This window comes from Xiphophorus couchianus, chromosome 1 (assembly GCF_001444195.1).
Source record: "Xiphophorus couchianus chromosome 1, X_couchianus-1.0, whole genome shotgun sequence".
NCBI classification, from domain to species: Eukaryota; Metazoa; Chordata; class Actinopteri; order Cyprinodontiformes; family Poeciliidae; genus Xiphophorus; species Xiphophorus couchianus.
In genome coordinates, this window is record NC_040228.1 from 15453231 (window position 1) to 15465404 (window position 12174).

The 12174-nt window shown below is 42.4% G+C and overlaps 2 protein-coding genes across 3 annotated transcripts in view; one reads left to right on the forward strand and one right to left on the reverse strand.

Moving 5' to 3' along the window:
- lrp1ab (low density lipoprotein receptor-related protein 1Ab) overlaps positions 1–12174 on the reverse strand; it is a 94409-nt gene that overhangs the window by 14993 nt on the left and 67242 nt on the right. For both annotated transcript variants that reach the window (XM_028015730.1, XM_028015738.1), the window contains exons 38-60: positions 12041–12167; positions 11368–11519; positions 11149–11273; positions 10685–11059; positions 6492–6681; positions 6148–6352; positions 5862–6054; positions 4799–4924; positions 4577–4705; positions 4303–4422; positions 4066–4179; positions 3813–3962; positions 3603–3725; positions 3352–3468; positions 3134–3262; positions 2922–3050; positions 2651–2791; positions 1855–2042; positions 1054–1237; positions 874–959; positions 654–773; positions 362–549; positions 68–273 (exon numbers count right to left, since the gene is read on the reverse strand). In XM_028015730.1, the coding sequence (XP_027871531.1) occupies positions 68–273; positions 362–549; positions 654–773; positions 874–959; positions 1054–1237; positions 1855–2042; positions 2651–2791; positions 2922–3050; positions 3134–3262; positions 3352–3468; positions 3603–3725; positions 3813–3962; positions 4066–4179; positions 4303–4422; positions 4577–4705; positions 4799–4924; positions 5862–6054; positions 6148–6352; positions 6492–6681; positions 10685–11059; positions 11149–11273; positions 11368–11519; positions 12041–12167 (3617 nt within the window). The remainder of the gene's footprint in view (positions 1–67; positions 274–361; positions 550–653; positions 774–873; positions 960–1053; positions 1238–1854; positions 2043–2650; positions 2792–2921; positions 3051–3133; positions 3263–3351; positions 3469–3602; positions 3726–3812; positions 3963–4065; positions 4180–4302; positions 4423–4576; positions 4706–4798; positions 4925–5861; positions 6055–6147; positions 6353–6491; positions 6682–10684; positions 11060–11148; positions 11274–11367; positions 11520–12040; positions 12168–12174) is intronic.
- On the forward strand, positions 6688–9783 carry LOC114143605 (galanin receptor type 1). The gene is given in 2 exon segments (XM_075410490.1): positions 6688–8341; positions 8344–9783. Coding segments are annotated over 2 exon segments (1104 nt in total). The 5' UTR covers positions 6688–8295; the 3' UTR covers positions 9402–9783.

The window sequence follows — 12174 nt, forward strand, 5'->3', positions numbered from 1 at the left end:
TTTTGTTTTTTTCTTCGAAATAAACCAAGTTTGGCAACAAACATTTCTGTCATTTCTGATGCATTACCTGTGTGTCTGCTGGTTCCATCCAGGCTGGCAAACTCGATATAGTCCTCTCTGGCATCTGCCCAGTAAATCCGATCATTGACAAAGTCCAAGGTCAGTCCGTTGGGCCAGGTGATCTTATCCTCAATGATAATGTTTCTGCCTGTGCCGTCCATTCCAATTCTCCCAATGTGAGGGTTATCACCCCAGTCGGACCAGTAAAGGTATCTAACCAGCAGAAAGCACAGATTCACTTAAATTAAAGATACTCAAAGCAAGGACCTTCATCGTCGCGAGTTAAAATAACGTGGCTCACCCATAGCGGACGTCCACAGCGACAGCCCGCGGCTCCCTCAGGCCACTGTTGACCAGCACAGTCCGGTAGGCGCCATTAAGCTTCGAGACTTCGATGGTGTCACGACCTTTGTCACACCAGTATAGATTTCCACCGACCCAGTCCACTGCCAGACCATCGGGATTACTCAGGGAGGTTCGGTGCAAAACCTACCAGATCGGTCAAAAAAATAGAAGAATACATTTTATTTGCACTGCTAACAAAAGCTGAAAAACAGTCACAAATCAAATTTAGCAGTTACTGAAGTCCTGACCTCCATGTTGGTGCCGTTCATTTGCATCCGTCGGATCATGCTTCCCTGAGTGGTCACGTCTGTCCAGTAGATCATCTGCTCTGCATAGTGAAAGTCCAGTGCTACTGCATTGTTAAGTCCCTGATTGAAAACAATAAATTAGGATTAATAATTATCTTTACATAACAAGCCAACAACGAGAACACAAATATTTCTCCAAACAGAGAGCCAGAGATCCCACCTGCTTTATAAGAGTGTAGTTGGAACCATCCAGGTTGAGCTTTCTCAGATAGTAGCGATTCGCAAAAATCAGGTAGGGTTCCACTTCTACACACAAGTACCATCCAAAACAAAATTACTCAAGACTGAACTACATATGTGCAAGTAGTGAATTATAAATCCCACTCGTGGCTGCCTTTACCCGAAGTGGACTTGCAGATGGTGGGGTCATTGGGGCTGACTTCAAAGCCGTCCACGCAGAGACAGTGGAAGCTGCCGTGAGTGTTCAGGCAGTGCTGAGAACAGGGGTAGGTGGTCGTGCACTCGTCTATATCCACACACGTCTTCCCATTTCGCTTCAGCTGGAAGCCGGGATGGCATCTGCACTGCAGGGACCAACAGCAGAGCACATGTGTCAAAGTGTCACAGATGAGGTCATTCAAGCAGCCCTCACATTTACTCTGGTTGCGCATGACTCCCTTGGCCCGTGCAAGGAAGTGACTGCTTTATGTTTCATTGTAATATCAATGTTTATCCAGATACCAAACTCGATCACTAAACAGAACAAAATTACATAGGTAAGTAAAAACAGGCACAAAGTGTTTGTTGGTTGTAGAAGAAGCCCTGCCCTAACGCACTGCACACCACAGATGTAGCAGTTCACACAGAGTTCAAGCTGTCCCAAGACCGGCCTCCCTCCTTTCAGGAATGAGGGCCAAAACAAAATTTCATCTTGCGTAACTGTAAACCTGAAGAGACGGGCTTCAGATCTTTTTATAACCAGGTCCGCTTGAACAAACAGCAAATATTATCTCTGCTAACTCTGTGCTCGCAGTGAAAGTATGAGAAATTTTTGTAGCCAAGCTTCTGCAGACCAACATTAAAAAGTGAAAATCTGAAATTTCAATGTACTTTAAAGTTTAAAGTTCTTTAAAGTTATTTTCATACTAAAAGCAGCTAAAAGTGCTGTACACACTGGGCAACAATAAGTGAGGTGTCTTACTTTAAAGCCGATTTTGAGATCGTCGCAGAGCTGAGAGCAGCCGCTCAGCTTGCTGTTTAGACACTCATTGATGAAGCAGTTGCGCTCATCAGAGCCATCGCCGCAATCATCGTTCCGGTTGCACAGCAGAGTTTCATTCAAACACTTCTTATTGTGGCACATGAAGGAAGATTCATTACAGATCCTCTCTGAAACCACAGATGCACAGAGTCAGTGTAATAAGTAAGACTTTTTCTCAGACAAAAAGTTGGTACGAAAACTAGAACTTATGTTTTTACTAGTTTGCAAATGATGAATTATCCCAAGGAGGCTAGTAAAAGAAACATAAATTCGCTATTGAAGGACATATGTGTCTGGTGCTTAACAATGTAGAATATGCAGATTTACAGACTACCAGTAATCTGTTCTTTACCAATCAGCATTAGGGTGTTTACATTTGGTCTGAAGCCATTTTTTCTACTGCGGCTAAGATAACAAAAATACAATGGATAAACTGACTGGTTGGCTGCTTAGCAGACATTTAATAGCTTCTCAAATGTTATTTTTCACCAAAGGATAAACTACAGTATTTGTGTTTCGGGTCAGGCTTAAAAAAAAAAGAAAAAAAAAGAACTCTGGTCGCTCAGGAACGTTCTCTGGCGTGACTGTACAAAGACTTAAATCGTGGTAATGGTTTTATTTTTGAAGCCAAAACTTTTTTTAAGTCTTTGTGTACCTTAACACCAGTAACCAACCCATGCATGGTCAGAGTATTAGCTTTTGGATGATAAAATAAAAATAAATATTGAGATCCTACCAGAATCTACACAGTGAGGGTTTTTGGGAGCTTCATCAGAGTGATCTGGACAGTCAAACTCGCCGTCACATTCCCACTTCTTCTGGTTGAGGCAACGTCCATTGGCACAGCGAAACTCCTCTGGACCACATGGTGGGTATTCTACATGAAAACCACAAATTACAGACTTTTAACCTCAAAATAAGCAGGTATTAAACAAAAATATAACCAGTACTGGCGTTATAAAATTCCTATACAATTTATTTATTTTTTTTTAGATACAAAAACTAACCACATTCTGGGGACTCATCCGAACCATCAGAGCAATCAATGTCATGGTCACATACAAAGTGCTTTGGAATGCACTGTCTGTTCTGGCACATGAACTCATTCTTGGTATCACATGTATTGTTGGTGTACACTGAAAGCAGAAATAATCGCTTTTATTAAACGGATGTTAGGAGTTTTCTTTCTATTTCCTGCAATCATAGCAGACTGACTTACTGCATCCAGCTTTCAAGCTCTCATCGGCTCCATCGGGACAGTCATTATCTCCATCGCACTTCCAACGCTGGGGCACACACATGTGGGAACCCGGGCACTGGAAAACGTCAGGGCTGCAGGACTTATTGTCTGTGAAGGAATGGATTAGTCAGTTGAAGGTAAGATGGTTGAATGTTTCCAGTGAATGTGCGACAGAAAGCAGCTGTAATATTAGTTACCACATATCTGGCCTTCGTCAGAGTTGTCGCCGCAGTCATCGAAGCCGTCACACACCCAGTTCTTGGAGATGCAGCGGTGGTTCCCACATTCGAACTGAGTGGGCGAACAAAACTTGTCTGCAGGAAAAGAGAAGGTGTGTTTAGTATCTTGAAAGAACAGCAAGATGTGTTGTAAAAGGAAACAGTCTAACTCTTCTGCGAGACTTTGTGTTTGTAGGAAAAAATGAGCTCGACTTTGCACATAGACTGACCGCAGTGGGTTTCATCAGCTCCATTCTCACAGTCGTTTTCCTTATCGCAGGTCCAGCTCATCGGGATGCAACGCCCACTGGGGCAAGCAAAGAAGTTAACGGGACATTTCAGCTTCCTCTTATCTGCAAAAGGAAAGAAAAACAAGAAAGTGAACCTTTGGAGCGCTGAAGGAAGTTGAAAGTGTCAGAAGAAAAATAAAGACATTCCACCTGGACAGTTTCTCTCATCAGAAAAGTCTCCACAGTCATTGTTGCCATCACACACCCATGAGGACAGATAACACAGCGTTGTTTTCTCACAGCTTCGGAAGGTGGAGCCTTTAACTCCAAGGCGGAAGAAACGCGAACAGTCGGTAGGTTCTGAGAAAATAAAACCTTTCTAAGCTTCATATTTATAAATTCTTTTTTAATTCTGAAAAATCCCACGAGGTTGTAGTTTTTAATTTAACAATGGATTACATACGGCAGTTCATTTCATCACTAGCATCCTCACAGTTGACCACCTGGTCGCAGCGGCTGTGGTTGGAGATGCAGCTCCCGTCTTTGCACTGGAACTCTCCTGCTTTGCACAGAGTCACTGCAAGGAAAGGAAATGGGAATTTAGCAAAGAAAATCCAAGCTCCAGATTAAGTACATTTACGTTCTCTTTAAAACAGGCCGATCAATCACGCTATGCTTAGCGTGGACTGGCTTTACTTACTGTTGCAGGGCACTTCATCTGAGTTGTCGCCGCAGTCATCTGTGCCGTCGCACCAGAACTGGTGGCCAAGACAGCGGCCATTAAGGCACTTTCGGTAGCCCTTCTTACAAATGCGATTGGCTGTAGAGAAAAAGTTTTCATTTTCATCATTTATTTGTGTTTTACTTTCTTTTCTAGCCTCGAATGTACATTTTCTTACCATACATTAATACAAGTTATATATATATTACAAGATTTATTATTTTCCACCTGATTGTTTTCAATCAGAACTCACCACAATAAGATTGCTTTTCGTCTGACTTGTCCTTGCAGTGGGCCATCCCATCACATGTGAGGCTGTAGTTGATGCAGTCGCCGTTTCCGCACTCAAAGTCATCAACACTTCCACATGACATATTCAGCGCTGGTCACAGGGGGGGAAAGCATTCATTTTCAGAAACACTTACACTTTGTCACATTTCAAGGCCTTCTTTAGGTTTTGCCCCTTCCTTCTTACAAGAGCAGGTATTGTCCTCGAGGAGCTGCCTATCGCCGCGGCAACTGCAGTTCACCCGTCCGTCAGATGTGGGCAGACACAAATCCTGGCAGCCTCCGTTATTTGTTCGACATGGAGAGTACTCACCTGAGGACAACAGGATGGTTTGTTTATTGCAACATACTTTTCACGGTATAACCTACAATCAGGGTTAATAAATGGTTCTCGGCGCAAAAAAAAAAATCCACATTGTATTTAGGTCAAATATTGTTTGGTATGCTCTTTCCAGCTAAAAATATGAAAGTGACATACTGATGAAGAAGGAGACCAGAAAGTACTCATGACCTCGAGATTTAGCGTTTAGCTTGTACTCTTTAGAAAGTACTCTTAAGTCTTTGGTTCCATCTACCTGTGCTTCTTTCTTTGATGAAGCCATTAACATTACTGTTACTGCCATTAGGTATATGTAATGTTTGTTTTTCTTTTTTATACAACATATTTGTGGTTTAGTGGTTTTGTGCTTAGTTGCACATCTTTCCTGAAAGAAGCTGTTGACTGAGCTATTACTGTCCTTACCTGTGTGTGTGCTCTGTTTGTATTCATCAGACCAAGCTTTCTTGCTGAGTGTGTTCTTTTTATGGACATCTATAGCGCTATTGATGCAAGTAAGTATGTGTAATCTCTGTTTTTCTTTTCCATACTCCAGGCTTAGCGCTTAGGGTAGTTGAGTAAATAATTAATGAATACCTGTCACCTGTGTGGTGACAGCTGCCCAGAAGAATTTAAAACTTCAGATGTAAAGCAGCCCAAACTGTTTCCCATTATGATAAAAGGCCTTGAATCATTGAGCATGCAACATTTTTTTGGATTAAACAATGAAAATGTAAAAGCATTTTAGCACTTGCTTGAGGCATTTCAGTATGAACCGATAGTTTGGCGAACAAGGATAAATATCCATTTTAACCATTCTGTTAGAACATCTCTTTTCTAACTCTTTAGGAAAGATGTTAAGGAAAAAACAAATACTTTAAAATACATATTCATAAGTTATGCTAACTAAATGGATGCAGTGAATGATACCCACAGCTGTTGGTATCGTTAGCCACAGCAATGATGCCCATTGGCTGCTGAGGGATGTCGGCTCGCAGCACTTTCATGTCTCCTCCCGTGAACTTGTCTCCCCTCAAGACAGCTCGCCTCACCCAGTCCGTCCAGAATATGTAGTCTCCGTACACGGCCAGACCGAATGGATGTACTGGTTCGTTCTTCAACAACACCTAATGCATTAGTTTTAAAAACATGAATATGTTTTGGTGCTAACACAGCATCATTTTCCCCACAAGTAGCATCAAGTTAAAGAGCTGCCTTACATAGCGGTTACTTCCGTCATATTCGCAACGTTCGATCTTGTCCAGAGTGGCGTCGGAGAAGTAGAGTTTCTCAGCACGGTGATCGATGGCCAGGCCATTAGGAGTTTTAATGTCACTGCCAATGATCACCAGCACATTGGCTCCGTTCAGAGAGGCCCTCATGATGCTGGGAGACTGCTCGTTCCAGTTTGTCCAGAACATGAGACTGGGAAATAGCAGAAGACAAGAATTGTGGCAGGCTACCAGAAAGCCCTTTTATAGAATCAACGGCTCACCAAGACAAAATAAATGTTCTCGACAAGAAAACGGGCGGCTAAGGCAAAGATCTCACACAGCTGACTCACTCCTGACACTCATCCAGCACAAAGGCTCTAGGGTGGTCTTCTCCAGACATCGTAACGACAATGTTGCGGTTATAAGCCACGGAGCGGCTCTGGTCTACTGTGTGGCGAGTGATGGTGGAGGTGGTGTAACTCGTCCAGTAGAGTGTGTCCCAGCCTCGGTGGTACGCCAGACCCTCAACTGACCCGACGTCTGAGAAGTAAAGAGGAAAAGAGTAGATGTGAAATAAAATCTGTCTTGAAAATCACACTAACACAATAATTTTAGGCAACCTTTGACAAGTATTTGAAAAATGTTAGCATCAACAAATAGTTTGGAAAATGCCTACTTGGACCACAAGCTAACACTGGTAGAGACTTCTGAAGGTTTGACTGCTGCGTGTACCAATACGGCTGATAAACTGGGTGTATAACATCAACACAAACTGCCTGTTTTTAAGAATTTATGACCACCATTTAAATCTCTAGTAAAAATTATAGCAAAAGTATGACACCAAGTACCGGAGATACTATAAATCTTCAGGCCAATTTAAAGACCACACGTTCTTTTCATAACCTACATTGGAATCCTCACCCACAGTTTAAAAACCATTTATCGACATTTCTCTTTCTGTGAAGAAACCTCAAGTTAATACCGTACTTTAACAAAAAACAAACTTTCTTCATACAGTAAATAATAATGTATCTTATGAGCTATAAAAGTGGAAATTATGGAACATGATGCTGTAACACTAGTAGATCCAAACTGTTGCTTTTTTTTTTTTTTTTGGCTATGCTAGCAACCGCATTTATGGCCACTTACAGCACACAATAAAAAGGTGAAGTCATTGTTTGCTCTTGGCTAAAAGTATATAATTGCAACATTATCGACAATTCAGATGCTATGATTAACATAAATGTGGGTAATTTTCCCAGGATAAAAAAACTCTTATTTTAAGGCCAAATCAAAGGACAAACAAACAAATCTTATTTGCGTTTTTCAAACCCAACAATGAGACTCTCCAAACAGGACTTAACAAGAAAGAATGAATAAAAAGTTAATTTGATAATGGAAAAATGAGACCACTGTTATATAATCATACACTCTGCTTGGCCCTCCCGTTATCTACATCAGCTCAGCTCCTGGTTACAAAGCAAACAGCACACAGACCCTGGTGAGAAGAACACTGACACTCAGGACAGAGCTTTTCATGCAGTCCTGGGAGGAGGACAACCTGAGCATCACTTAATTATAATAAAAGCTACTACCTCTTGTTGCTGAATTAATTATACAATAACCCGCAGGAAGACTCTACATTTGATAAAGGCAAAGGACAACCATTGACTGTTTTTTTTTTTTTTTTTAAAGAGGAATGTCTATTTACAGTGACAAAGAGGAAGTAGTGCTGTTCCTTGGAGCTGCAGCACTGATATCTCATTTTGGACCTAATCATCTTCTTCTGGGATAACAAAGCTGCAAAACAGAAGTCTTTGTACATGTAATTTTTTCCTGAGGAGAGAGTTTTGTGGGGACATCTTACTATTTTTAAGAATGGACTTCACTGGATGTCGTCAGGACATTTTCTGAGGATGAAAAGTTGACTATATATGTGGAGCTGAAGAAGATTTTGCTGTTGAATAACTGCAAGAAATATCTTTAAACATTCCCTCTTTGTGAACAAAGTATAGATGTTAATGGAGGAGCGACCCGTGTGATTCTAATAGCTTAACTAATTGCTATCATTATCAAAGTGCTAGCTGTCTCAGTGGACTGCAATTATGTTTGTTTAAATAGACATGAATTGGATCAAACAGATTAGTTGCCCACATGCTGCATCCCATTCGGATACTTAACACTGACAGTATATTGGATTACAGGGCTTTTACTGGGACTGGATGGAGACTCCTGGACTAGAGACGAACAACAGCGGCCTTAACCAAATCAGCAAAGAAGATAGAGCTTTGATTAAAACTTTGGTGCCCTTCCTGGATGGACTGATCCTGTTGACTGGACTTATCGGTCAAACTCTGGTGATGATTATTCTTACAGGCAGAAGAAAGAAAGAACGTCAACCTCCTCATGGTACGGACACCCTGTTACTGGCTCTCTGTGCTGCTGACCTGTTGATGCTACTCTGCCAGCCCTTCCATACCTCCGCCATCATCGTGGGCTTCTGGCCGTTCGGCAGCTTCCACTGCAAAGCAATCAGCTTCCTGGGGGTGGCCTGTTCGACCGCCTCCGTGTTCACCCTGGCAGCTCTTGCAGCCACACGCTATCTGGTAGTGGTGCACCCCACCTGGACCTACCGCGCAAGGATGAACAGGCGACTCAAAGTGACAGTTGCCCTGCTCTGGATCCCAGCCTCCGCTCTGGCAGCGCCGCAGTTTGCCTTCCGCACAATTACATTTTCCAACACGGTATACTGCTTCGCCTTCCTGTCCGACTTCAGCCGACTGGTCTACAGCATCGCTCTGTTTGTCATTGGCTTTGCGCTGCCTTTAAGCATAATTACAGTGATGTACAGCAAGATTTACTGCTTTCTTCGGCACACGCGCCAAGTAGGCAACGCTCCGCAGCTCGAACGCTACCAACGGCAGGTCACTCACACCTCGGCTCTCCTGGTGCTGGTCTTCACCCTGCTGTGGCTGCCCTCCTACATCCTCATGTTCTCCATCATCAGAGGATCTCTGGCCAGCTCACCCGGCTTCAACACCTTTGCCCTCCTGGCCAGACTCTTGTCTTCCTCAGTAGCTGTGGTCAACCCTGTGCTGTACGGCTTTATGTCTCAGAAGTTTAGACGAGAGTTAGTGGAACTGGGAAGAGAAAGCTGGACGAGGTGCAGAAGCTGCCTGATAAGTTGTCCGCGTCTGATGAGCAGGCACACAGTGCGGCCATTTGAGCATCAAACCACCTCAGACATACCGCAAAACTGACTTTTTTTTTCTTTTTTTTTAACCTAAAATAAAAACATTATTGCTCAATGCAACTGAACTCTGGAAGAAATCTACAATCCACTTATAGGAATCCATAGTAGAGATGTTTAAAAAGTCTTAAAACAAATTACTTGTTTTGCAGTACTTAACTCAAATATCTAATTTGAGAACATTTATATAGTTTGGAACAACAAATGTTTAACAAAAATCACAGATGCCATACTTATTTGCAACCCCTTTCTTAGTTTTTTTTAGACCCTCTAAAGCAGAGGTGCCCAAAGTCTGTCCTCGAGGGCCGGCATCCTCCACGTTTTACTTCTCTCCCCGGTAGTACCAACAACCTTTTCAGCACGTCAGTGTTCTTCTTAGGCCTTCTAACGAGCCATTATTTGATCCAGGTGCGTTAAACCAGCGAGAGAACTAAAACATTCAGGATGCTGGCCCTCGAGGACCAACTTTGGGCACCCCTGCTCTAAAGCATAAATGCACCTCATGATTTTTTTTTACTTATGTTTTACTGTTGGTTTTTTTTGTACCCCTCCAGGGGGTCTTTTGAGGGCTCTAGTGTCCCTTATATGAAAGTAGGCTGACAGGAAAGGGGGAAGGAGCGGGGGCAAGAAATGCGGCAAACATCGGCGGGTCTGGGAGTCAAACCCGCGACAGCCGCGCCGAGGACCCAAGGCCTCCAAACATGGGTCGCGCTATCCCCTACGCCACCACAGCAGCCCCTGTTTTACTGTTTTTAAGTTGATCAGGATGTATAAAATTTTAATTAGTAAAGTCTAGCTCTGTCTAGCTGATATAAATATGACATGACACAGAAGCCCATTTCTCTTTGCCACTCTTCAAAGACAAGGAAAAAGCAACAATTCAGTAAAGCAGATGTGTTTTGATAGTCATAGTTTAGGAAACGGTTATTAGAAAATAGCTACTTGTCTGATCTTGTCCATATCTGCAGTTAATAAACTTAAATCAATTTGAACTATGAAAAACATGGATGAGCAAGGACACAGGTTTAAGATAATCAAGATAATCCTGGGTTTATTTTGCTGTAAGAAATAGAAGTAGGGCTGCAGGGTAAAATTATCAATAATTAATATAGATGAGGAATAACGCTTGTGATAAATTTACATTTGCATCTAATCTGAGTCAGATAGGGGAATCTACTGCAGTCAGACTCCATCTAACAAGCTCAACATTATATTGGCTTACAAAGTGTGAACTCGTGACAGTTGGAATCGAAGAGGAAACAAGCGTTGCATTTCTGACAACTCAAAACTTACTGTCCACCACTATCTTGCGATCGGAGCCATCGTCGTTGATCTGCTGGATGTTGCCGAAGTGAATGTCGCTGAAGAAGATGCGGTTGGCTCCCTTCCCTCCGCCGCCATGGTAGTCGAAGCTGAGGGCGATGACGTTCTTCATGTGCTCCGGGTCCTCGAACGGTTTTATTGGCGCGTTGAGGTTCGTCTCGTCCGACAGGTGTATGCTTTTCAGGATGGTGCGCTCCGAGTACAGCAGGTATCCGTCATAGTCGCGGCAGCTACGTCTGTCCTCGGCCAGCATGCCGTGGGCGCAGGCGCAGGTCCGCTCCCCGTTGCCACGGTAAAGACACAGCTGTTCGCAGCCACCGTTTTTTTCTTTGCAGACGTTCGTGCCTGCAGAAATGAGGGGGTGCATTCAGGTATTAAGCAGAAAATTATTGTTAAGGATTCTTTTTAAACATGTGACGTTACGCTGTTCTTACCTTGCTGCCTAGCTCTGTTAAAAACCTTGATGTCCTTCAGTTGTACACCGATGCCTGTCCTCAGCTGCACGGCGTCTGTAGCATTGTCTTTGCTACCTCTCTTAATGGACCCATTGGCATGAGTCCTGAACAAAAAAAAAAATAAATAAAGATAATAAAGCTGAGATAGCACAAAGATTTTGTCTGTTTATTTAAAGTATGGAGCAGAAAACAGCTCACCTGTCACTCCAATAGATGTATCCCTCAAACACAGACACAGCAAACATGTCCATGTTGTTGTTGGCCAGTACCAGCTCTCTGTTCTCTCCCGTCTCCAGGTTTATCCGCTCGATCTTGTCTGTTCGAGCATCGCACCAATAAAGCAAACCCCCCTACACCGCAAAAGAGGAAGATAATTTAATCAAACATTCAGGTAATTCCTGGAGAAATTTTAAATTCTTTTAATTCTAAGCAGTGCTGCTTAAAGATCAAAAATTATCATTTTAAATATATTAAAAATATTTCTATGAAAACAGTCAGTGAGTAACGAGGGAAAAAAAATAAATGAACCTCAATGTTACCTTAATCACATCTAACATTAATGAACTAATGAACGAATAGCTTTTTGTAAAATACAATTTACAAACATAAATTACACAGATTATTTTGCATATTAATGAAGTGTGCAAGTTAATTTATGTTATTAAAAAAGTACTTTATTTAAAAAAAATAAATAAATAAGATTCTGTCGCGGAAACTCCAAAATTCTTTGCTGAATGATGCAGAGGTCAGAAATGTTTTGAACACCAATACGGCAGCATCACAATCTTTATTAAATATATTTAACAAAGGGTGTGATCAAACAAACAAAAGAAATGATTTTAGAATGAAGGTAAACGCAATGATTTCACACCTCATAGTCGATGGAGATCCCGTTTGGCCAGCTGATGCTCACGTTGACAATGACCAGCCTCTGGGAGCCATCCAAGCGAGAGCGCTCAATACGAGGGTACTGACCCCACTCTGTCCAGAACAAATACCTGCACA